The following is a 25,624-nucleotide window of genomic DNA, read 5'->3' as shown; positions in this document are numbered from 1 at the left end:
TTTGATGTTTCACTCTTTGGTAGAATTTTCGGACTTCATTCTGGCTCCAGTACATCTCGATTTTTTCACACTCCCGCTTTTCCATTTCTCTCTTTTTCCTGCGGAAAAGACGTTTCTCCTCTCTCCTTTTCTCCCGATATCTCTCTCGTGCGCTTTGCTACTGATTGTAAAGTAGCCCTATATGCCGCATTTTTCTCTTCGGTGGCAGCACGACACTCCTGGTTATACCATGAATTCCGTTGTGGAGGTCTCTGGTATCCAAGTATGGATTTTGCGGCTGTTTGCATGGAGTGGGCAATATTTTGCCAGTGTGTTGTTATGTTATCGGGACAAGGAGTGCTCTCATTAAGTAATTAGGCTAGTTGAGTGGAATATGCTGTGGCTATCTGTTGTGTTTGCAGCCTATCGATGTCCAACTTCCGCGTTATGTCTGTTCGTGCTTTATTTGCAACGTTTAGACGGGTACGTACCTTTGCTGCAACAAGGTAGTGGTCCGAATCAATGTTTGCTCCTCGGAACGATCGTACATCCAACACGCTCTATGAATGTCTTCCATCTATCACAACATGATCAATTTGATTACTAGTTCTTTGATCTGGAGACAACCAGGTGCCCTTATGAATATCGAGATGATTAAATCTGGTACTGCTAACTACCATGATTTTTGCAGCTGCGAAGTCTATCAGCCTCATGCCATTTTCAGATGTTCCATTGTGGCCGACTGTTGGGCCAAAAATATTCTCCTTTCCAATTTGGCATTAAAATCGCCTAGAATAATTTTAATGTCATGGGCAGGGCAACGGTCATATGTTTCTTCTAAGCGCTCGTAAAATATACCTTTGGTCTGTTCGTCCTTTTCTTCAGTGGGAGCAGGAGCGCAAATAAAGCTGATGTTGAAGAATTTTGCTTCTATTCGAATTGTAGCAAGTCTTTCATTCACGAGTGTGAAGTTGGAGACCAGGTGTTTTAACCTCCGACCAACTACAACTACAAATCCGCAACCAAACACATGCTTTATGTCATGGCAACTATAATACAGTGCGTCACCTTTAGTTGCAGTTGTGACGCCTTTCCCATTACATCGTATTTCCTTGTACTTTTCAAGTACATCTTCCAATGGGTAAACAGCACCTTCTCTATAAAGAGTGCGAACATTCCAGGTGCAGATTCGCAGATCATGGTCCTTAAAACGTTTGCGGGGGTCGTCAACTTTTGAGGGGTTTGTTTTTCTCTTCTTTTGTTTTTTCATAGTATGCTGCTTTTTCTAGGTGATGGTTACTAACGCGGCGCCCAAACCCAAGTTTTTAACGTTCTTATGGGTGAACGCGCGGCACATGTTAGCTCACTACCTTTAACGGGTGTTAAAGGCAGCACCCCAGGTGACACCACTGGGAGGTCAGTGTCCACTTGAGATGAGAGAGGGACCAAGATAAATCCTGGACTTTGCCATGTTAAAGCCGGTCAGGGCCGTTCCTTGGTATCTCTCATCCCCTACGTCTCCACGATATGTAGAATGAATAAATTTTGCATATGCATAATTTATGTATTTTGCATATTTTGTGATATGTTTCGATTGAAATTAAATCAGAAGCCTGAAGTGAAGAAGTGGCTGGGCATATTCCAGCCACAAAATTTGACATTAATCGGATCAAAACTAGGGGTTGCATAAATTCCGTTGTCTACTCATTACCTAGTTATAGGTAAAATAAGTAGTTCCACCTTTCTCTAATTTGTCCAAAACAACCGTTCTTGTAATGCAGAAAGTAGCTTGTTAATATTACTTTGGAAGATGTTATTCAGTTCATGGGGCTCTATTTATACCCTACACCAAACACTGTGGTAAGGGGTATTATGTCCTTGTGCATTTGTATGTAACATACAAAAGGAAACGAAATAGACCCATCGTTAATTTTGCGGATATACATATAATCACTTTCTGAGTCGATTTATGCATGTCCGTCCGTCTGTCCATGTATTTTTGTTCGCAACGTACAGGTCGCATTGTTTGTCCGATTCAGCTGAAAATTGGGGACTACAATTTTTTAGCCATAGGAAGAACGCTATTGCTTTTGGCTAAAATCGGTTCAGATTTGGATATAGCTCTCATATATATTTTCGCCCGATTACACGTATTTGCTGCACCAAACACGCTATATACGTCCAATTTTGATGAAATTGTGAATGTGTGACTGAATTCGGTCTAAAAATATATGTGCCAAATTATATCGAAATCGGTTCTGATTTAGATATAGCTCCCATATATATTTTCGCCCGATTTCACGTATTTGCTGCACCAAACACGCTATATACGTCCAATTTTGATGAAATTTTGAATATGTAACTGAATTCGGTCTGCAAATAAGTGTGCCAAATTATATCGAAATCGGTTCAGATTTTGATATAGCTCCCATATATATTTTCATCCGATTTCACCTATGTTCTGTACCAAACGCGCTATATATGTCCGATTTAGATGAAATTTGGAGCGTATGACTGAATTTGGTCTAGAAATAAATATGCCAAATTATATCGAAATCGGTTCAGATTTGGATATAGCTCCCATATATATTTTCGCCCGATTCGACGTATTTGCTGCACCAAACACGCTGTATACGTCCGATTTTGATGAAATTTGGAATGTTTGACTTAATTCGGTCTAGAAATAAATGTGCCAAATTATATCGAAATCGGTAAAGATTTGGATGTAGGTCCCAATATATTTTCGGCCGATTTCAGGTATTTTCTGTACCGAACACACTATAGATTTCCGATTTCGATGGAATTTGAAATGTGTGACTGAATTCGGTCTGGAAATAAATGTGCCAAATTATATAGGAATCGGTTAAGATTTGGATATAGCTTCGATTTATATTGTACATATTCACAGTGGTCGTTACTGGTTTCTGGGTGTTGAACTGCCTGTTTAGATCCGGCAGTCATTACAACAGCATAGTGGTTTCTTGGGGAAGTCCATATCTTCTGAAATATGGGCCCGCAGCATAAAAAAAGTGTAGTCAGAACCTAAAAATGTGTTTTGTTGGCCAAAAATTAAAAAAAAAAAACAGTAGTGTTATCGTAGTTTTTCTCATATCCAAGTGTTTCCGCTACACCCAATTCCTTTTTTTCGGCTTTTGGTCCATAGAGACACTATACCTGGTAACTCCTCCACAAAAACTTAACATAAATCCCCGCTTAAGGTCCTTTTAAATATTTATCTACACATCACGTCCTGATTATAATGACGTTAATTTGTTATTCGCGAAGCCCATACTTCACGATCTAAGGGTCTAAATTTTCGTTATGTAACACTTAATTATACCCTCAGCCTTTAGGCTAAAGAGGGTATTTACACTTTGATACGGCCAAAAATGTGCCTCATCGAAATAATGGTTTTAGACCCCAAGTATGTTTGTACGATATCCGTTTCAGACAATTTTGAGTAGATCTAGCAATGTCCGTCCGTCTGTCTGTCCGTCTGTCTGTCCGTCTGTCTGTCTGTCTGTCTGGCTGGTGCGCACGATAACTCTCGAACGGATCAAATGATTCGGTTCAAATTTTGGGTATCGAAATATTTTGTCCAGATTTGATTTAAGTTCGAAGATGGGCCATATCGGTCCACTCTTTCAGGTACCTCCCCCACAAAAGTTTGAAAATGTTCGGAAAAATTGTCCGCACGATAACTCTTGAAGGGAGTAACCGATTTGGTCCATACTTTGTATATCGTAAACATTCTACAAGAGGAAGATGAGGTTCCAATATGGCCTCAATCGGTCCACTCCTTCGAGTACCTCCCACACAAAATTTCGGAAAAGTTCAGTTTAGGGCCATCTCTCAAATCAATATGATTTTTGTTTTAGCAACTTGTATTCACTGCCCCCATACGACGGTAAACGTTTCATTAGGGGCAAGTCCATACTTCCTGAGAAAATAGCCTGAGAGTTGTAAAAAAACCCCTATGACACCGTGTGAGGTGGTTGGAGCGCAAAATAACTCTAGAACGGATCTGCCGATTCAGTCCAAAACTTGGCCTTAGCAATATTTTGTCCAAACATAGTCTAAGTTTGAAGATAAGCCATATCGGTCCACTCCTTCATGTACCTTCCCCACAAAAGTTCAAAAATGTTCGGAAAATTTGTTCATGCGGTAACTCTTAAAGGGAGTGGCCGAATTGGTCTATACTTTACACATCCTAATATATCTACTAGATATAGATCAGGTTCAAATATGGACTATATTTGTCCAATCCATCCGGTACCTCCCACACAAAATTTCGGATAAGTTCACTTTAAGACCTGCTATCGAATCACTTTGATTTTTGTTGAAGCAACTTGCATTCTCTGCCTCAATTACGATGGTAAACGTTTTTTCAGGGGCAAGTCCATACTTCTTGAGTAAACATCCCGAAGTGTGTAACAACCACATATGGCACCATATCGACGCCTCCAAACAATAGTATGCTAAGTCGACTTAGCATGTTTTCAAGTTCTTTACATTTTTATATTTAACGTCCTTTAACTTAAATGGAGAGTGGGTGGCGTAGCAGAAACTGCGAAAGCGGCACACACACAGCGAAATGTGAATATCGGTTTGGAGCAAGCCAACCACATTCCATTTTCATCGGTAGCGTCTGACCCATATTGGGCGGCTACAAACAGCGTCTGTATTCCAGAGGAACGGCTGAACAAAAAAGAAGGAAAACTATAAACCCTTCAGAAGGCAACGGGAAACCACTGAAGTATAATCCCTTGAAAACCATACAATTACAATGAATACAGGAAATAACAAACGGCCCTCAGTCTCCGGCAATTCGAGGGTGCTAAGAATCCCCGGAGGTAAAACCAAACTAAACGTAGGAACGTGGAATGTCAGAAGTCTTTACGAACTTGGGAAATTGGACAATACCATAAATGAGATGAAAAGGTTACAGATAGATGTGCTGGGCATTAGTGAAACTTGGTGGACCGAATATGGAGAATTTGTATCTCATGATATAAAAGTTTATCACTCCGGAAATCCTGAAGGAATTCATAGAAGAGGTGTCGCAATTCTGATCAAGAACAAAATAGCTGCCAGCGTCACTGGATGGGTTCCAATATCAGATAGGGTCATGATGGTGAAAATATCTGGAAAACCAATTAATATAAACATAATACAAGTTTATGCACCCACCTCTGATAGCAATAACGAAGAAATAGAACAGTTCTACAACGACTTGGAAAAATTGTTGAAAATGACAAAACCGCACGACATCACAATAATCCAAGGGGATTTTAATGCCAAAGTCGGGCAAGAAGTAACAGCTGAAGTTACAGGCAAATTCGGACTGGGAAATCGGAATGAAAGAGGAGAGAAATTGATTCAGTTTTGCCAAGAATATAAATACAAAATCACCAACACATTATTTTGTCTTCACCCTAGGCGACTTTATACGTGGAAATTACCTCAGGATAATAATGGCAACATAGTAAGAAACCAAATAGACTACATTTTGATAAATAAGAGGTACTGTACGTGTGTGTCAAAATGTTCTACCTACCCTGGTGCTGATGTCCCCTCAGACCATAACCTTTTGATGTGCAATTTAAGAATTAAACTTGCTACCACTCGCAAGAAAAAGCCGGAACCAAGAATCAATATTGAAAAACTGAATGACCCATTAACGAAACAAACGATAAAGGAACAATTAAATGCCGATCTAATTGAAATAAATGCAACAATATGTAATGTTGAAAACCTATGGAACCAAGTGAAAAAATCCATAAAAGATGTCACAAAAAATATAATTGGAACCAACATGCGCAAAAAAGAAGATCCATGGATAACGGATGAAATTCGAGCACTTCGGAAAGAAAGAAGTAAACACAAAAATGTAAACTATGAAAGATATTGGGAGATAAACCAAGAAATTAAAATCGCAACACGTGCTGCAAAAAATGAGCAAATAAATAAGCAATGTCAGGAAATTGAACGACTTAAAATACTTCATGACGACTTCAATCTCCACAAAAAATTAAAAGAGACATCTGGTATTTATCCAAAGAGATCGTCAACATTTATCTACAATGATAATAAAGTAGCAATTTATGAAACTGCAGAAAAGAAAAAACTATGGGAAGAATATATTAAGCAATTATTTATCGATCACCAACGAACATCCTTATCCAACTCAGGAGATGAAATTAATTTTACAGGGACACCCATTACTGAGAATGAATTACAACTAGCTATTATGTCAATGAAAGATAAAAAGGCAATGGGTCCAGACGAAATACCTGCCGAGGTACTTAAGTTAATAGTAGGGTGTCCAAAAAACCGGTTTTTCCAAACAAAACGGTTTTCGGTTAACCGAAATTTTCAACTTTTTCAAAAACCGGTTTTCGGTTTTCAAAAATTTTCAAAACCGGTTAACCGGTTTAAACCGGTTTTGTAAAACAGGTACAAAATTGCTCATAATTGATAAATATTTGATTCAAAATGTGCGGAAAGGGGTAAATTAAGTATAAGGACTTCGTTATTATATAATTATCCCATAATATCCCTGTTATTTGACATTCAAAATCGAAGTGGGGACAGCAAAATTACGACCGAAATTGTGCTCTAAGAAAAGTAAAAACCCTTACATATATAAAATTGTGTACCAAAAGAATTAAGTTTACATTTTATTAAGTCCGGATTCTCCCTCATGCGTTGAGAACGTCAAATTATCGTGCCGAAATCAAACATGCATTTTTTTATCGTTACCTTTTACAACCTTAAATTCGACAAGTTCTTAGTTTACTGTACTAATTCAAAAATATATGAGTAACGTCATTCAAACTACCTTGTGATATTACGTATACGCAGTTGTTATACCCTCAGCCTTTAGGCTATGAAGGGTATATACACATTCATACGGGCAAAATGTGCCTCATCGAAATAATGGTTTCAGACCCCAAGTATGTTTGGACGAAATGTGTTTCAGACAATTTGGAGTCGATTGAGCAATGTCCGTCCGTCTGTCTGTCTGTCTGTCTGGCTGGAGCGCACGATAACTCTCGAACGGATGAACCGATTCGGTTCAAATTTTGGCTTTCGTAATATTTTCCCGAAACTTAGTTTAAGTTCGAAGATGAGCTATATCGGTCCACTCCTTCCGGTACCTCCCCCACAAAAGTTCGAAAATGTTCGGAAAATTTGTGCGCACGATAACTCTTGAAGGGAGTAACCGATTTGGTCCATACTTTGCCCATCGTGGAGCGTGTACCAGACTTAGATCAGGTTTTAATATGGACTCAATCGGTCCACTCCGTCGGGTACCTCCCACACAAAAATTTGGAAAAGTTCAGTTTAGGACCATCTCTCGAATCGCTTTGATTTTTGCTTTAGCAACTTGTATTCACTGCCCTCCATACGACGGTATAAGTTTCATCAGGGGCAAGTCCATGCTTCCTGAGAAAATAGCCTGAAAGTTGCAAAAAACCCCTATGACACCGTGTGAGGAGGTTGGAGGGCAAAATAACTCTCGAACAGGTCTGCATATTCGGTCCAAAGTTTGGCCTTAGTAATATTTTGTCCAAACATAGTTTAAGTTCGAAGATAAGCCATATCGGTGCACTCCTTCAGGTACCTCCCCCACAAAAGTTCAAAAATGTTCGGAAAAATTGTGCGTACGATAACTTTTGAAGAGAGTGGCCGAATTGGACCATACCTTACACATCCTAATATATCTACCAGATATAGATCAGGTTCAAATATGGACTATATTTGTCCACTCCATCCGGTACCTCCCACACAAAATTTCGGATACATGTTCACTTTAAGACCTGCTTTCGAATCACTTTGATTTTTGTTGAAGCAACTTGCATTCGCTGCCTCAATTGCGATGGTAAATGTTTTTTCAGGGGCAAGTCCATACTTCTTGAGCAAACATCCCTGAAGTTGTAAAAAACCCCTATGGTACCATATGTAGTGGCTGGAGAGCCATTCTTTTTAGTATCTCCTCCGCAAAACTTTTGATCTTTAATCCTAATCAACATTTTTGTCAGTTCAAACCCCCAAAATTTTTAAAACTCCCTAAATACATGCGTTTTTTTGCGAAAAAAATGTTTCAATATACACAGGCTGAGGGTATATCTCTGTCGGCAAAGCCGACTGATACTTTTTTACTTGTTTCATAGATCGTTCAGTTGAACTAGATTGACACAACCATACATTTTACACAAAATATTTTTCAAATTTAAAGGTATCTGGCATTTACAACTTGGCCCGTTCTTTGTGTTAGTTAAGTTTTGTTTACTTTCAATAATGTAATTTTAATTTTATATTTTTTTAAAACCGGTTAACCGACACAAATAACCGGTTTTTTCGGTTAACCGAAAATGACGTTTTTGGCAAAAACCGGTTTCGGTTTTGTAACTCAAAACCGGTTAACCGGTTAACCGGTTTCGGTTTTGGACACCCTAGTTAATAGACGGAAATAACACCAAGCTTCTTTTAAAACTATTCAACAATATATATAAAACAGGACAATATCCCCAAGATTGGCTCAAATCAACATTTATCACAATACCCAAGAAAAATAATGCGAAGACCTGCAGCGACTATAGACTAATAAGTCTAATGAGCCACGCTCTTAAAATATTTTTGAAAATAATAGATAGACGAATCTATCCGATCTGCGAAGCACACATGGGACAAACACAATTTGGATTCAAGGAAGGCATGGGAGAAGCGTTACTAGCTGTACAAGTATTAATACAAAATTGTCGAGAGGTACAAAAAGATGTATTTTTATGTTTCGTAGACTACGAAAAAGCGTTCGATACGGTAAATCATGATAAATTGATAGAGATCCTACTTTCAATCGGATTGGAAGACAGTGACATAAACTGCATTAAAAACCTATACTGGAAACAGATAGCAAACATTCAAGTAGATAATGAATTAACTGACGATGTTCCAATTTCAAGAGGCGTAAGGCAAGGCTGCATATTGTCCCCTCTTTTATTTAACATATATTCCGAGAAAATATTCGAAGAATCTGTACGTGGAAAGAATATTGGTATCCAACTAAACAACACCTTAATAAATAACATACGCTATGCCGATGACACCGTATTAGCAGCAAGCAGCATAGCTGGACTACAAAAATTAATAGATGCAGTAACACAAAATAGCGAAATATACGGATTAAAAATCAACGTTAAGAAAACAAAATATATGGTAGTAAGCAGGAATCATGCCGACAATAATACGCCACTAAAGATAAATAACGATGAAATAGAGCGAGTGACAACCTACAAATACCTCGGAATTCAAATTAACGATAAATGGGACATATCAAGAGAAATTAAATGCCGAATAGAAATGGCAAGAAGCAATTTTTTCAAACATAACAAAGTTTTACTTAGCCACGACATAAGTCTTACTACAAAAATACGATTTGTAAAATGTTACATATGGTCCGTTTTATTGTACTCTGCGGAAACATGGACTTTGAAAGCTGTAGATGAAAAAAGACTGAACTCGTTTGAAATATGGATATATCGTCGAATTTTAAAGATCCCATGGACCGAGCGCATTACAAACGACGAAGTGTTAGAACGCATGCAAGTCGAACGCCAATTAATAAAAATTATAAAAACACAAAAAACCGCATATCTTGGTCACATTATGAGGCATGACAAATATAAGCTTCTGCAAACAATTATCCAAACAAAAATCGATGGGAGAAGACCGAGAGGGCGACGGGAAACATCATGGCTCAAAAACATTCAAGACTGGACTGGACACCATAATGAAAGAACTCTTCTGAATGCCGCCAAAAACAGAAACTTATATATAAATTAATAAACTGATTTGTTAAATATACCAAATTATCATTATGTAATTGTATGATCGCTAAAACCCGAATACGGAATGGCAAATAAAGAAGAAGAACTTAAATGCTGTCAAATTTTGGTAATGATCGGACAATCCGAACACAAGTTATAAACAAATATTTACTTAGCATAGTACTGAAGGTCAAAGAAATTTCCAAACTTTTAGAGCTTGTCCTGCAAAACTCGCTTATCAGAATTAGCAAACTATTATTTGGTGGTGTCGAACGTCCTTTAACTTAAATTCTGTCTAATTTTGGTAATGATCGGTCAATCCGAACAGAAGTTATAAACAAATATTGACTTAGCATAGTACTGAAGTTCAAAAAAATGTCCAAACTTTGAGAGCTTCTCCTGCAAAACTCACTTTTTAGACTTAGCATACTATTATTTGGAGGTGTCGATATGTAGTGGCTGAAGATCCACTTTCATAATGGTCAATGTAGATCCTTTCCTTTTAGTATCTCCTCCGCAAAACTTTTGATCCCTAATCCTAATGAACATTTTTGTTGTTTCAAATTAACAAATGCTCTGTTCCAGAACCTGCAAGAAGCTACTATTTTTTACTACGATAACACTTTTTCCTTTATGTTATCGGAAAAAACAGTAAAAATTAGTAGATTCTTGCAGTTCTGGAACAGTCCAAAAATTTATAAAAACCCCTAAATACATACATACGTTTTTTGGGAAAAAATTGTTTCAATATATACAGGCTGAGGGTATATCTCTGTCGGCAAAGCCGACTGATACTTTTTTACTTGGTTTTTTATTCACATAGCCTGGTTCAATCTTCCTGATATGTACCTCCGTCACAAAAGGTCAATTTTTAGTTCTGAGATAAATTTTTTCTTAGATTGTTTTGAAATGTTTACCACGTGTGGTCTTTTTTGCCGAAATTACAATGATTATGTTTTAAGGGAACTGGGCATGAATACCGAATATTCAGCAAAACCCCTATTATTTAAAACATCATTGGGATAATTCTGAACGAAAATACCCTGTGAGTTTTTTCACTTTCTTCCTTAAGTTGAAACGGCCCAAAAAGACAAAATTCACGGGGAATTTTCATTCAGAATAACCCCCCAATGTATTGGATCTGTCCACACAATAATAGGCTGAGAGTAATTTTTTCAAAACAAACCGAACCGAATTGCAAATCTCTTTAAACTCTGAAGAAGACAATCTAAGGCCATATTTATATTATAGCCTTTTGTAGGGTTAACCTTCTTTTTGAGGATTTATTTGACGTATAAACAATGGAATTGACATTTAAAACCCAGTGAGTTTGTTAAATCCGGTTATATATAAACGTACTATAATCAATGTAATTAAAAAAAATCTAACAAAACTGTGTGTGCGGAAAAAATACTTTAACCACGCCAAAGCCTACTTTGCATTTTATTTTTCCGAAAAAATATATTTTTCGTTTTTGACAATAAAATAAAAACAGTTTTTCCAAATCTCTGAAGAAGCAACGTCACGCTTGACACACATTTAATAGAAATACATAAATAATAGATAAAAATATTCTAAAAAAAAATTGGTACGTATGCAAATGGACAATTGGTTAGATCAATTTTTATTCCTTTTGTTCTTTTTTTGTTCGTGTTTAGATGAAAATGGATTTGTCTGTGAAAAAGTCTGCTGCTGCTGGTGCTGAACAGAAAATCTCTGTAAAACCCCCGGCAAGCATACGAGGTAAACGTCCCTTGAGAAATATGACGGCAGCAGATAAGGTTTATGCCATACAGCGAGTAAGGAATGGGGAAACAAAAGCTTCTGTATCCCGCTCCATTGGAGTACCAGAATCTACACTTAGGGGTTGGTGTAAAAATGAACAAAAGTTGCGTTTGATGAGTGACCAGCTAGAGACAGGGAGTTATGGTTTGCGGGAACTATGTGGTGTGGTGGATTATTCGTGTGCTGCTTCTTCTCCGAGTCCAGAGTTGCAATTTTACAATCCATATTCTTTGGGCATAAACAGTAATTTCGATTTTTGGAATTCAGAAAAGGCGAATAATTTTAATAATATTATGTCGTCGTTGTCACGGCCGGCCCCAACACCACCACCACTACCGCCACCTACAGCTATTGCAGATTATTTTTTAGATCCCTCCATGCAGCCTGTAAATAATCCAGCCATATTTCATTCCCCTGCTAGCATTTTAAATTCCGAATATGCTGATCTTTCGATGGCACAGAATCTCTATTTAATGGCATTGTTGGAGTTCAATGCCTCAAACTAATTGAAAACTAGTTGATGTTGAACTGAAGAGCAAATCAAATACCTCATTAACAATTTTTAAATGTTTATTATTTTTTTATTAATTATTTATATAAATTTAAATAACTTAAATACATTTTAAAATATTTTTAAACAATTTTGTTAAATACATTTTAAATTGTTTTTTGTTCTGTTAGTAAAGTAAATTATAGAACTGTTTTTTTTTAATTATTTGCCTTTGTTGTGTAAATATATTAGGTTAGTTTTTTTTTTCAATATTCAATTGAATTATTATTTCGAATAAAAAATAAACTGCATTTAAGTATTATTTTATTTCGTTTTTATTTATATTGTCATTAAAGTTTTATGCTCACAGTGCCCGATGTACGTCAAGGGGAGTACACACTATCATTCAAAACTGACAGTCAACGTACTTTTAGGACAATTTTCCGGAAAATTACAACTTTTATTTAGCTAAAAACTGTTGAAATACAATATATACGGTATTATTTAGAGATTTTAAAAGAAATTTATAAGTTAGGCTTTGATATTCACGAAATAGTCCTCCATGACTGTCAGTTTTGCTTGTCAATGTGTACTATACTTCAGATATTCAAAACAAAGCAAGTGCTGGAGGTTCTATTTCAATTTACTTGGACATAACTAATTTTCCTTTTTTTCAAAATAGCATATTTTTAAAAATATCCACGCTTTAAAACAATTTTAAAAAACCACGCTTTTGAAAAAAAATAAAAAATCACGTTTTTGAAAAAAAAAATTAAAAAAATCCACGCTTTTGAATTTTTTAAAACATTCACGCTTTTGAAAAAAAAAATTAAAATGCACGCTTTTGATTTTTTTAAATCCACTATTTTTTTTTAAATTACGAAATCCACGGTACTGAAAAAAATCCACGGTTTTAGAAAAAATATTTTTAAAAAATCTACGCTTTTGGAAACCTATTTTTAAAAAAAATATTTTAAAAAATCTACGCTTTTGGAAACCTATTTTTAAAAATCGACGCTGTTGGAAAACTAAAAAAAATATTTTAAAAATCCACCCTTTTTTAAAAATATTTTTAAAAAATCCACGCTTTTTGAAAAATATTTTTAAAAAAATCCACGCTTTTTGAAAAATATTTTTAAAAAATCCACGCATTTTGAAAAATATATTTAAAAAATGTTTAAAAAATTCACGCTTTTTGAATAATATATTTAAAAAATGTTTAAAAAATCCACGTTTTTGCAAAAATTATATCTAAAAAATCCACGATTTCTGAAAAAAATATTTTAAAAAATTTGTAAAACCACGCTTTTGGAAAGAATATTTTTAAAAAGTCTACGGTTTTGGAAAAAATTTAGAAATCCAACCTTTTGGTTACGCTTTTGGAAAAAACTGTAAAAAAAATGTTTTTAAGAAATCTTTAAAAATCCACCGTTTTGGAAAACATATTTTTAAAAAATGTTTAAAAAATCAACGCTTTTGGAAAAATATTTTTAAGAAATCTTTAAAAATCCACCGTTTTGGAAAACATATTTTTAAAAAATGTTCAAAAAATATTTTTTAAAAAAAATGTTAAACATCAACCCTTTTGGAAAAACTATTTAAAAAAATTTACGCTTTTGGAAAAAATATTTTAAAAAATCTACGTTTTATCAAAAAAATATTTTTAACAAATGTTTAAAAAATCCACGCTTTTTCAAAAAAATATTTTTAAAAAATGTTTAAAAAATCCACGTTTTTGGAAAAAATATTTTTAAAAATCCACGATTTATGAAAAAATATTTTTAAAAAATGTCTAAAATATCCACGTTTTTGGAAAAATATTTTTAAAAAAATCCACGTTTTTGGAAAAATATTTTTAAAAAATCCACGTTTTTGGAAAAATATTTTTAAAAAATCCACGATTTATGAAAAAATATTTTTAAACTACTTTTTTAAAAATCCACGTTTTTGGTAAAATATTTTTAAAAAATCCACTCTTTTGGAAAATATTTTTAAAAAATCCACGCTTTTGGGAAAAATATTTTTAAAAGTCAAAACTTTTGGATTTTTTTTTATAAAAATCGACGGTTTTGAAAAAAAAAACAATATTTTAAAAAATCCACGCTTTTGGAAAAAATATTTTTTTTTTTTAAAGTCCAAACTTTTGGAAATTTTTTTTATAAAAATCTAGGGTTTGAAAAAAACTATTTTTTAAAAAATCCACGCTTTTGGGAAAATATTTTTTAAAAATGTTTAAAAAATCCACGCTTTTAGGAAAATATTTTTAAAAATGTTTAAAAAATCCACGCTTTTGGATTTTTTTTTAAAAATCCACCCTTGTGGAAAAAATATTTTTAAAAAATCCACGCTTTGGATTTTTTTTTTTTAATCCACCCTTGTGGAAATAATATTTTTAAAAAATCCACGCTATTGGAAAAAATATTTTTTAAAAATCCACGTTTTGGAAAAAATATTTTTAAGAAACCCACGCTTTTGGAAAAATATTTTTAAGAAACCCTCGCTTTTGGAAAAAATATGTTTAAGAAATCAACACCTTTGAAAATCTTTTTAACAATCCAAGATTGTGGAAAGGTATTTTTAAAAAATCAGCTCGTTTAAAAAAATTAACAAAACCACGCTTTTCATAAAAAATAGTTTTAAAAAATCCGCCCTTTTAGTAAAAATATTTTTAAAAAATCCGCCCTTTTAGGAAAAATGTTTTTTAAAAAATCCGCCCTTTTAGGAAAAAGATGTTTTAAAAAATCCACGCTTTTGAAAAAAATATATTAAAAAAATCCACGCTTATGGAAAAAATATATTTAAAAAATCCAAACTTTTAAAAAAAATATATTTAAAAAATTCACGCTTTTGGAAAAAATATATTTAAAAAATCCACGCTTTTGAAAAAAAATATATTTAAAAAATCCACCGTTTTGAAAAAAATATATTTAAAAAATCCACGCTTTTAAAAAAATAATATTTTTAAAAAATCCACGCTTTTGAAAAATATACTTTAAAAAAACCACTTTTTTGTAAAAAATATTTTTAAAGATCCACTCTTTTGGAAAATATACTTTAAAAAAACCACTTTTTTGTAAAAAATATTTTTAAAGATCCACTCTTTTGGAAAAAATATTTTTAAAAAATCAACACTTATGGAAATAGATTTTTAAAAAAACCCACGCTTTGGGAAAAAAATTATTTTTAAAAAATCCACTCTTTTGGAAACAGTTAAAAAAACACTAGGACCTGTTTATGTATGTCAATAAGAAAACGAATGCGGAAGAAAAACTACCAAATTTGAGTGTGTATTTCAAATTTGTTTTTTGTTTTGAAGCAAAAGCAAATGAAATAATATTTCAAAAACTAAAGTTTGGGTGTTTTTCATGCGCACACATTTTCGTTTCGAAATACATAAACTTAACCCCCAGTTTACATTTTGAAATACATAATAAGGAAATTAGTTAAGCCCAAGTAAATTGAAATAGAACTCCAGCACATGCTTTGTCTTGAATGCCCGTCACTTTGTATTTTTAGAAATTTTGAAATGTGACACAAAACTATTTAATGTTCATTATCAAGGCGAATTTAACAAGGTGATCCAATAGTTGACGTTAGGTTGTAGTCTTCATTTGCTGTCAAATTTTTTTTGCGCGAAATATCCACAAAAGTTAGAAGAAAACGTTAAAATATTATTCGCGAAGCTTAAACAAAGATGTTGTACACAGATATTTTTTATAGAAGCGAAATATTTGTTATTTATTTTTGATTAAAAATATGTTTTGACAGCAAATGAAGACATAGGTTGCTATTATTGTATCACCTTCTTTCTTACACCATGGTTCATTATAGTTCATTTTGTAAAGAATTTTTTGTTATATATCATATCTTATGATTTGTAGGTAGCGGCGAATCATTTTTCACTGATAATCTTAGATATTAAAGTCGGTAATGACCAAAATTAATGTAACATATTGTCGGAGAAATTAATGTAGGAAAATTGGAGAAAATAACCGCCAAAACATGTCGCAAGTTGGTAGAACTGGTGTCGAATCGGTTGTAGAATGTGATATTCTCCAACGGTTGCTATAAAAATATTTAGCCTGTAACAAAAATGTAATTTTCTCAAAAAATATGTAAAAGGCAAAATACTTTTTTGAGGTAAAATAGTTTGTGTCGTTTTAGATTTTTGTCAATATCTAGAAGACCATTAGGCCTTTCGCAGCGGATCTTGCAACTATCCACAAACATATTACATACAAATATTCCACTTTTTGACCACTAATTTGATGGTTTTAAACGAATTTATTTAATTTTTTCAGTTTTCCAAAGAGGCAAAATACTTAATTGACTCACTGTATCTGACATCCTTATCTTTCCCAGTGGACAGTTCTATGATCATTAAAAACTGCCGGCGAAAGTTCTCTCGCTATTTGTAAATGTCAATACAAAAACAAAATTTCCAACATTGAAAAGCAATTACTAAATGCATTAAATCATTTGTCCTCTACACCATGACATGTCTGAAAAAACCAAATAAATTAACCGCAGTCCCCCAACAAAAAGTATCCCCCCAATAAAAAGACCTGAAAATATTTATCATACAATTTAATATATGTGGCCACTTAACAAACCACTTATCCCGGCAAGATAGCCGCCACCCTCCCACCATAACATGATGCGGTAATCGCTCATAGCACATATTTCAAATTTTAAAATTTTCCAAATAAAAACGCTATTTAATAGTTTCAAGATAGAGTCCGTCAGTCCACCCGTGGCTATTTTAACACATGTTTAGTCAAAGTCTCTGTCCGAAACCGCTACTGCCAACCGCTTAATAAATAACTATGACAAAGTTCCAAACTTCCTTCAAACTAAAACCAAACTATCTCTGCCTGTTACACACGCATTCATTCGTTCGACACTCGATCTATTTTGCAGAGATAATTTAAAAAAATGTTTTCTTGATTTTTTTTTTGCTATTTTCTCAATTTTCCTGTGTGCCATTTTTTGCTTTGTTTTGTGTTTTTCCTACCATAACGAAATTTTAATTGCATTTCTATTACGCATGAAGAAATCACTTGACAGCCACAGCTTGTTTATGCTGACGTCGCGATGTGTCTGAAGCAGCAACTACCTGTACTTTTACGGTAATTGAATGCCTTAAAAATGCGTTAAACTGGCTTTTTATTAAAAAGTGCAGGAATGGGGAAAAATAAAGTAGACAGACCAACAAATTTCAGTCATTTCGAATGAATAATGTGGATAAAACCTTAAAAATACCGAAAATCGGTACAGTGACTTTTACTAACCCGACGCCCGAACCCAAGTTTTACTAGTTTGTATGGTTGAACGCGCGGCACATATTAGGTCACTACCTTTAACGGGTGTTAAAGGCAGCTACCCAGGTGATGACATGAACGAGGGGCCAGAGTACTGAGCTTTATCATGTTAGTGACGGTTAGTACCGTTGCTTGGTATCTTTCATCCATTACGTCACCCAATTTTTTAATCTAAAAAAATATGTGGACCAAAATACGAGGGTGATTTTTTAACTCAACGCCTAAAAGAAAATGTTTATACAGGGCCTTTGGTTGCCATGAAGGGGGGTTTCCATTACAGGCCTATTTAAATAGGTAGTATTTTTAATTTAATTGTAATTGACTTCTTTCAAATGACAATCAGAAACAAATTTGTCTAAGTGATCTGAAAAAACTAAACGGTTGTTTTCTTCTCTAATTTAACATTTTCCTAATTATAATTCAATGACTCCTTGAACCATAAAACTCTTTAGTATCGAGACAAAGTGACTGAAAATTTGACAATTAGAGGCGGTGGCAATGGTTGCATCTACCTGCAAAGTGCGTGTATTGCTAATTTGTCTGCGGTTGCTGTCGATGTCATTTTAACGATTAACCAAAAACAAGTGTAAAAAGTGCGTGTATCTGCTGCTGGATGATTCGTTGCAATTACCAGGCGGGCAGCAGCAACGAGTGTTAAGTAATGTCGTGTGTTGTCTCCTGTTCATTACCTGATGTTGATGATGCTGCTGATTACCCACACACACACACCAAACAGCTCATGTAGAGGAGGCAACATTTTCGAATATGCCGATATCAGCACATTTCAAAGTCAATTTAAAGAGAAGAAAAGAAAATAACTTATTATGCCATTAGCGTAGTTGCCAAAATTATACTCGATAAAGTGTTTATAGGCACCTATAACTTTTGTTGTTTACAAGTTGCCAGTGCAGGGATAAATACTTTCTAATTTATGAATTGAAAATATGTTTTAAATTGAGTATTTATTGTTTTGAAGTTTTAGTAATTACTTAAAGGTATTGAAATTGTCATCAATTATTTTATACAGGGTGGGCGAAAATGGAATGTCTCTTAAGATTTATTAGAATTAAAATCGTAATCATAAAGGGATAATTTTTGTTTTAAAATCATTTTAGAAATGTTAAGGGGTGACCCCCTCTTGTACATTTTAGAAAATCGAAAAAAAGTTATTGGCCTATTTTAACGTATAAGTAGCATAGAATATCTGCTATAACTTTCAAATCGATCGGAACAAAATTGACTGAGATATGAGTGTTGGAAGGGAAAAAATAATTGCGATTTGTATGTAGCATTGAAACTTAAAACGTGTTTTTCTCGAAATGACATTTTGAAAACGGTGCCAACTCTAGCTCAAAACTAATAGACCGATTGTCATACAATTTTGTGGGCTTATCATCAGGAGGACATCAAAAACTATACCTTCATCGATCGATTTTATTTTTAAAAATTTGTTCCCCTTTTTTGGCCAAAAAAACCTCAATTTTTTAAACAAAAAATTGAAATTTTGATTTTTGGTTCCACCATTTCCCTAACATCTAATATTTTTTAAAAATCGTTCGATGAAGGACTAGATTTTGACGTAGGGGATGGAAGATACCAAGGAACGGTCCTGACCGGTTTTAACATGGCAAAGCCCAGGATTTATCTTGGTCCCTCTTTCATCTCAAGTGGACACTGACCTCCCCGTGGTGTCACCTGGGAAACTGCCTTTAACACCCGTTAAAGGTAGTGAGCTAACATGTGCCGCGCGTTCACCCATAAGAACGTTAAACACATGGGTTTGGGCGTCGGGTTAGTAACCCTCCCCTAGAAAAAAACAGACTACTATGAAAAAAAAAACGAAAGAAAAGAAAAGCGAACCCCTCTAAAGTTGACGAAGCCCGCAAACGTTTTAAGGATCATGATCTGCGAATCTGCACCTGGAATGTTCGCACTCTTTATAGAGAAGGAGCAGTCTTCGCATTGGCAGACGTACTTGAAAAGTACAAGGCCGATATTACTGCCATACAGGAAGTACGATGGATTGGGAATGGCGTCACAACAACACCTAAAGGTGACGCACTGTATTATAGCTGCCATGACGTAAAGCATGAGTTTGGTTGTGGATTTGTAGTTAGTCGGGGACTAAAACATCTGGTATCCAGCTTCACCCCAGTGAATGAAAGACTTCCTGCAATCCGAATAAAAGCTAAATTCTTCAACATCAGCTTTATTTGCGCTCATGCTCCCACTGAAGAAAAGGACGAACAGACCAAAGATATATTTAACGAGCGCTTAGAAGAAACATATGACCGTTGCCCTGCCCATGACATTAAAATTATTCTAGGCGATTTTAATGCCAAAATTGGAAAGGAGAATATCATTGGCCCAACAGTCGGGAAATTCAGTCTCCCAAGTGAAACATCTGACAATGGTATGAGGCTGATAGGCTTTGCAGCTGCAAAAAACATGGTAGTTAGCAGTACCAGATTTAAGCATCTCGATATTCATAAGGGCAACTGGCTGTCTCCAGATCAAAGAACAAGTAATCAAATTCATCATGTTGTGATAGATGGAAGACATTCATCGAGCGTGTTGGATGTACGATCGTTCCGAGGCGCAAACATTGATTCGCACCACTACCTTGTTGCAGCAAAGGTACGTACCCGTCGAAACGTTGCAAATAAAGCACGAACAGACACAACGCGGAAGTTGGGCGTCGGTAGGCTGCAAACACAACAGATAGCTACAGCATATTCCACTCAACTAGCCCATTTGCTTAATGATAGCACTCCTTATCCCGATAACATAACAACACAATGGCAAAATATTGCCCACTCCATGCAAACAGCCACAAAATCCATACGTGGATACCAGAGACCTCCACAAAGGAATTCATGGTATGACCAGGAGTGTCGTGCTACTACCGAAGAGAAAAATGCGGCATATAGAGCTACTTTACAATCAGTAGCAACGCATAGCGCACGAGAGAGGTATCGGGAGAAAAGGAGAGAAGAGAAACGTCTTTTCCGCAAGAAAAAGAGAGAAATGGTAAAGCGGGAGTGTGAAAAAATAGAGATGTACAGGAGCCAGAATGAAATCCGAAAATTCTACCAAAGAATGAAGCATCAAACAGATGGCTTTGGTACAGGCACATCCTCCTGTAGAGACCAGCAAGGTAATCTGGTAACAGATACAGATAACGGGCTCAGGATATGGAAGGAACATTTATCCAATCTGCTGGTATCCAATATTAGCGAAGATGATAATACCACAGATCCACTCCCAGAAGATGGTATAGAATGTATACCACCCGGCCAAGATGAGGTAAAAACAGCAATCAACCGGCTGAAGAATAATTAAGCAGCAGGTGCCGATGGCTTACCAGCCGAGCTGTTTAAAACCGGAGGCGACGCGCTTATAAGGTGTATGCATCAGCTAGTTAGCACCATCTGGCAGGAAGAACGCGTACCCGACTATTGGAACCTGAGCATCCTCTGTCCCGTCCACAAGAAAGGAGATAAGACTGTATGCTCCAACTATAGGGGCATAAGTCTTCTCCCAATTGCCTATAAGATAGTGTCAGGGATATTGTGCGAGCGACTAAAGCCAATGGTCAACGAAATAATTGGACCATACCAATGTGGATTTAGACCTGGCAAGTCCACCATTGACCAGATATTTACCCTGCGGCAAATCCTAGAGAAGACCCAAGAGATGCAGATCGACACATTTCACCTTTTTGTCGATTATAAAGCAGCATTCGACAGTCCCCTCTGATCAAAGGTATTCCATGCAATGTCTGAATTTAAGATCTACGGGCCGATTTGCGTTGACGGTGAATATCGACGTCGTATGAACCACGAGCTATATCAGCTATGCAAATACATGAATATAGTTAAACGTATCGAGATGCAACGATTGCGTTGGCTAGGCCATATCATAAGAATGGGCGATGATGAACCCGCTAAAAAGGCGTATGAATACATGCCACATGGCGCTACACGCAGAATCGGCAGGCCTAAGCTTCGATGGAGCATACTCGTGGATGAAGAAATGAAAAAGCGCGGTATTCCAGAAAGCGAAGCGAAAAACAGAGAGAATTGGAGATCTTTTCTTAGTTCGGTCTATGGAACAAATGTTCTGTAATGGGCCAGCTAAGTATGTAAGCAAGAATGACTAGATTTTTATGTTCTAAATAAGCATACAAAAATATATGACGAGCGGTTCATTAGTTTTCGAGCTAGAGTTGGCACAGCAAAATGCTTTAATAACAAGTAAAAAAGTATCGGTCGGCTTTGCCGACAGATATATACCCTCAGCCAATGTGAAGCGAAACTTTCATCTTCGGACAGATCGAATGTATTTAAGGTCTCTTCAGAATTGTGTGGTCCTTTTTAGACATTTGAACTTTGCGACAAAAACGTGGATTAGGAATTAACTGCACTATTACACAAATGTTGAACTTTGTACCCTTAGGGAGGACCGATATTGACCATTTTAGAAGTTTACTTAAATTTTGATAAAATATTAGGAGATCCAAAGTTTGGACCAAATTGGTTGCCCCCATTCAAGTGATATCGTCCTAGCATTTTAGTGACATTTTTTAAATATTGGGGAGAAGTACCGGAAGTTGTGGATTGGTATTGCCCCATGAAACTAAGTTTGGATATAATATGACGAAGACCAAATGTTGGACCAAATCGGTTGAACAGTTCGAGAGTTATCGTGCCCTCCGACCGCCACATATGGTGACTAGGGGTTTTTACACCTTTCGGGCTGTTTTCCCAAGAAATATTGTCTTGCCCCTGAAAAAACTTTTACCGTCGTAATGGAGGTAGCGAATGCAAATCGCTTCAACAAAAATCAAAGTGATTCGAGAGCAGGTCTTAAAGTGAACTTATCCGAAGGAGTGGACAAATATAGTCCATATTCGAACCTAATCTATATCTGGTAGATATATTAGGATGTGCAAAGTATAGACTGCATCGGTCACTCCCTTCAAGAGTTATCGTGCGCAAAATTTTTCCGAACATTTTTGAAGTTTTGTGTGGCAGGTACCTGAAGGAGTGAACCAATATATCCCATCTTCAAATTTAATTTATGTTTTGATAAAATATTACGAAAGCCAAATTTTGGACGGAATCGACAGATCTGTTCGAGAGTTATCTTGCGCTCCAACCACTACACAAGGTGTCATAGGGGCTTTTTGCGCCTTTCCGGTTATTTTCTCAGGAAGTATGGACTTGCCCCTGATGAAACGTGTACCGTCGTATGGGAGGAAGTGAATACAAGTTGCTACAACAAAAATCAAAGCGATTCGTGAACAGGTCCTAAACTGAACTTTTCCGAAATTTTGTGTAGAAGGTACCCGAAGGAATAGACCGATTGAGTCCATATTGGAACCTCATCTAAGTCTGGTAAAATTTCACGATGTGCAAAGTATGGACCAAATCGGTTACTTCCTTCAAGAGTTATGGTGCCCATAAATTTTCCGAACATTTCCGAACTTTTGTGGGGGAGGTACCGGAAGGATTGGACCGATATAACCCATCTTCGAACTTAAACTAAGTTTGGACAAAATATTACGAAAGCCGAATTTTGGACCGAATCGGTTGAACCGTTCGAGAGTTATCGTGCGCACCAGCCATACAGACGGACATGGCTAAATAAACTCCAAATTGTCTGAAACACATTTCGTCCAAACATACTTGGGGTCTAAAACCATTATTTCGATGCACATTTTGCACGTATGAAAGTGTATATACCCTCGTTAGCATAAATGCTGAGGGTATAAAAATGGCTTTAATTGGGCTTTACATTCTAAGAATCGTATGAATTCAGCAAAAATACTCATTACAAAACACCCTACTAACCCATTATTTTAACAAGGAGATATCCCGCGAAATAAGTTCATAAATAAGGTCATAAACACTTTATCTATGGCCAGTTACTAAAATTCGCGACTACTCAAAGTGCCCAAAAAATAACTACTTACTTAGCTGGCCCATTACAGAACATTTGTTCTATAGGCCGAACTAAGAAGAGATCTCCATTCCTCTCTATTTGTTGCTTTGCACTCTGGAATACTGCGCCGTTTCATATCATCCACTTGTTTGCGCCATTTATTCCTTGGCCTGCCAATTCTGCGTGCACCGCCATGTGGCATGTATTCATACGCCTTTTTAGCGGGTTCATCATCGCTCATTCTTATGATATGACCTAGCTAACGCAATCGCTGCATCTCGATACGTTTAACTATATTGATGTCGTTGTATAGCAGATACAGCTCGTGGTTCATGCGACGTCGATATTCACCGTCAACGTAGATTGGTCCGTAGACCTTTCGAAGAATTTTTCTCTCAAGCACACCAAGCACTGCCATGTCAGCTTGCGCAAGTACCCAGGCTTCGGAGCCATACATCAGCACGGGTAGTATCAGTGTTTTGTAGAGCGTTATTTTTGTTTGACGAGATGTGGTTTTGTTTTTAAACTGCTTACTTAAACCAAAGTTGCATCTGTTGGCCAATACAATTCTTCTTTTTATTTCACAACTGATGTAGTTTGTTGTGTTTACGGAATTGCCGAGGTATACGAAGTCTTTTACTACCTCAAAATTATAGGAACCAACTTCAACAGTTGGTCCGATCTCAATGGACGCATTGCGCGTCGACACCATCAACTTGGTCTTCTCACCGTTTACCGCCAGACCCACTTTAGCAGATTCTTCTTCGATCTTCATAAAGGTATCGGTTACTTCTTTTACTGATCGTCCCATGATGTCTATATCATCAGCATAAGCAAGTAGCATGTGACTATTAGTGTAGATTGTGCCACTTCTTTTGACGTTTGCCTCTCGTATAACCTTTTCTAGCAGGATGTTGAAGAGGTCACACGAAAGGCTGTCTCCTTGTCTGAAACCTCTTTTGGTACCAAACTCTTCGGAGAGGTTCTTTCCTATTTTAACTGAGGACCTCGTGTCAGTTAAAGTCATTTTACAAAGCCGGATGAGCTTTGCGGGGATACCAAATTCAGACATGGCCTTGGAACGCAGCGGGCTGTCGAAGGCTGCTTTATAATCGACAAAAAGGTGGTAGGTGTCGATCTGCATCTCTTGGGTCTTCTCCAGGATTTGCCGCAGGGTAAATATCTGGTCAATGGTGGACATGCCAGGTCTAAAGCCGTATTGGTATGGTCCAATTATCTCGTTGACCATAGGCTTTAGTCATTCGCACAATATCCTTGACACGATCTTGTAGGCAATAGGGAGTAGACTTATATATAGTTAGAGCATACAGTCTTATCTCCCTTCTTGTGGACGGGGCACAGGATACTCAGGTTCCAGGATACTTGTTAAAATAATGGGTTAGTAGGGGGTTTTGTAATGTGTATTTTTGCTGGGAAGTAACATAATAAAGATTTATTCCCTTTTGTTTTATTTATAAAATAATAAATAATTTTTTGTTGTTTGGTACCGGAGTACCCTGTCTACCTTCATTTTGTATATGAATTTCTGGTCATGACGTATCCCATCATTCACTCTGTGCTCCAATGCAGAAAAAAAACAACAACAAACGCAATTCTAAAAATTTTATAAAATTATCTCATGAACTGTAATTGACTACAAATTGAAAAAAAAAAAAAAAAAACTAAAACAATTCAAACTGTCGCTTTATTATCTACAATTATCTCAGACTCTTTTCTGTGTGTTTTGTTTTTCTATGACATAATCTTTAAATTGTTGTCAACGTTGCGACAATTGGATGATGTTAAATGAATGAATGAATAGATGTGTGGTTGGATGTTGGTTTAGTTGGTTCACATGTGGGTATTTTGTTTTTGCAGCAATAATTGCTGATATCTTTGTGTTCAGACGTATGTATGTATGTGGTGTATAAATGTCTTTCTATCTGTCAGTCGGTTGTGTATTGCCACTCAAATATCTCTCCCAATACTTTGACTAGCAGCCAAACCTCAGGTATAGATTGTTCCTGCACTTTTTTTGGTGGATTTTTAATTTTTATTTTATCGTTTTTTCACATTTTCTTTTGCTTTTGTATTTTTGCCAAAATTTCAATTTTTTTCTTCACGGCGTTTTTTTTGTTTCAGTTTTGCTATCTACCTTTAATACCCATTCACATCATGGCTGCGATCAAATTTCTTTGTACACTTTTAATTAAGATTGTTATTATTAAGTGTCAAAATTTTTAAATGCTTTTTGTTGTTGTTGTAATCTT

At 35.8% G+C, this 25,624-nt stretch overlaps 2 protein-coding genes across 26 annotated transcripts in view; both read left to right on the top strand.

The window, feature by feature from the left end:
* The window catches only part of LOC141389958 (ubiquitin carboxyl-terminal hydrolase 46-like), a 426,104-nt gene that overhangs the window by 227,513 nt on the left and 172,967 nt on the right, over window positions 1–25,624 (top strand). The window lies entirely within an intron of this gene.
* Window positions 11,307–12,137, top strand: LOC141389962 (uncharacterized). The gene is made up of 2 exons (XM_073962291.1): window positions 11,307–11,400; window positions 11,471–12,137. Exon 2 carries the CDS (start codon window positions 11,471–11,473, stop codon window positions 12,101–12,103), a length of 633 nt encoding a protein of 210 aa, XP_073818392.1. The 5' UTR covers window positions 11,307–11,400; the 3' UTR covers window positions 12,104–12,137.

This window comes from Musca autumnalis, unplaced genomic scaffold, assembly GCF_047663935.1.
Source record: "Musca autumnalis isolate F117 unplaced genomic scaffold, ASM4766393v1 scaffold_1, whole genome shotgun sequence".
Taxonomy (NCBI): Eukaryota; Metazoa; Arthropoda; class Insecta; order Diptera; family Muscidae; genus Musca; species Musca autumnalis.
This window is presented reverse-complemented; position numbering and strand designations above follow the sequence as displayed.

Excerpts from the sequence above, each read along its gene's own strand:
- LOC141389962 (XM_073962291.1), top strand. The coding sequence starts at position 11,471 with ATGAAAATGGATTTGTCTGTGAAAAAGTCTGCTGCTGCTGGTGCTGAA.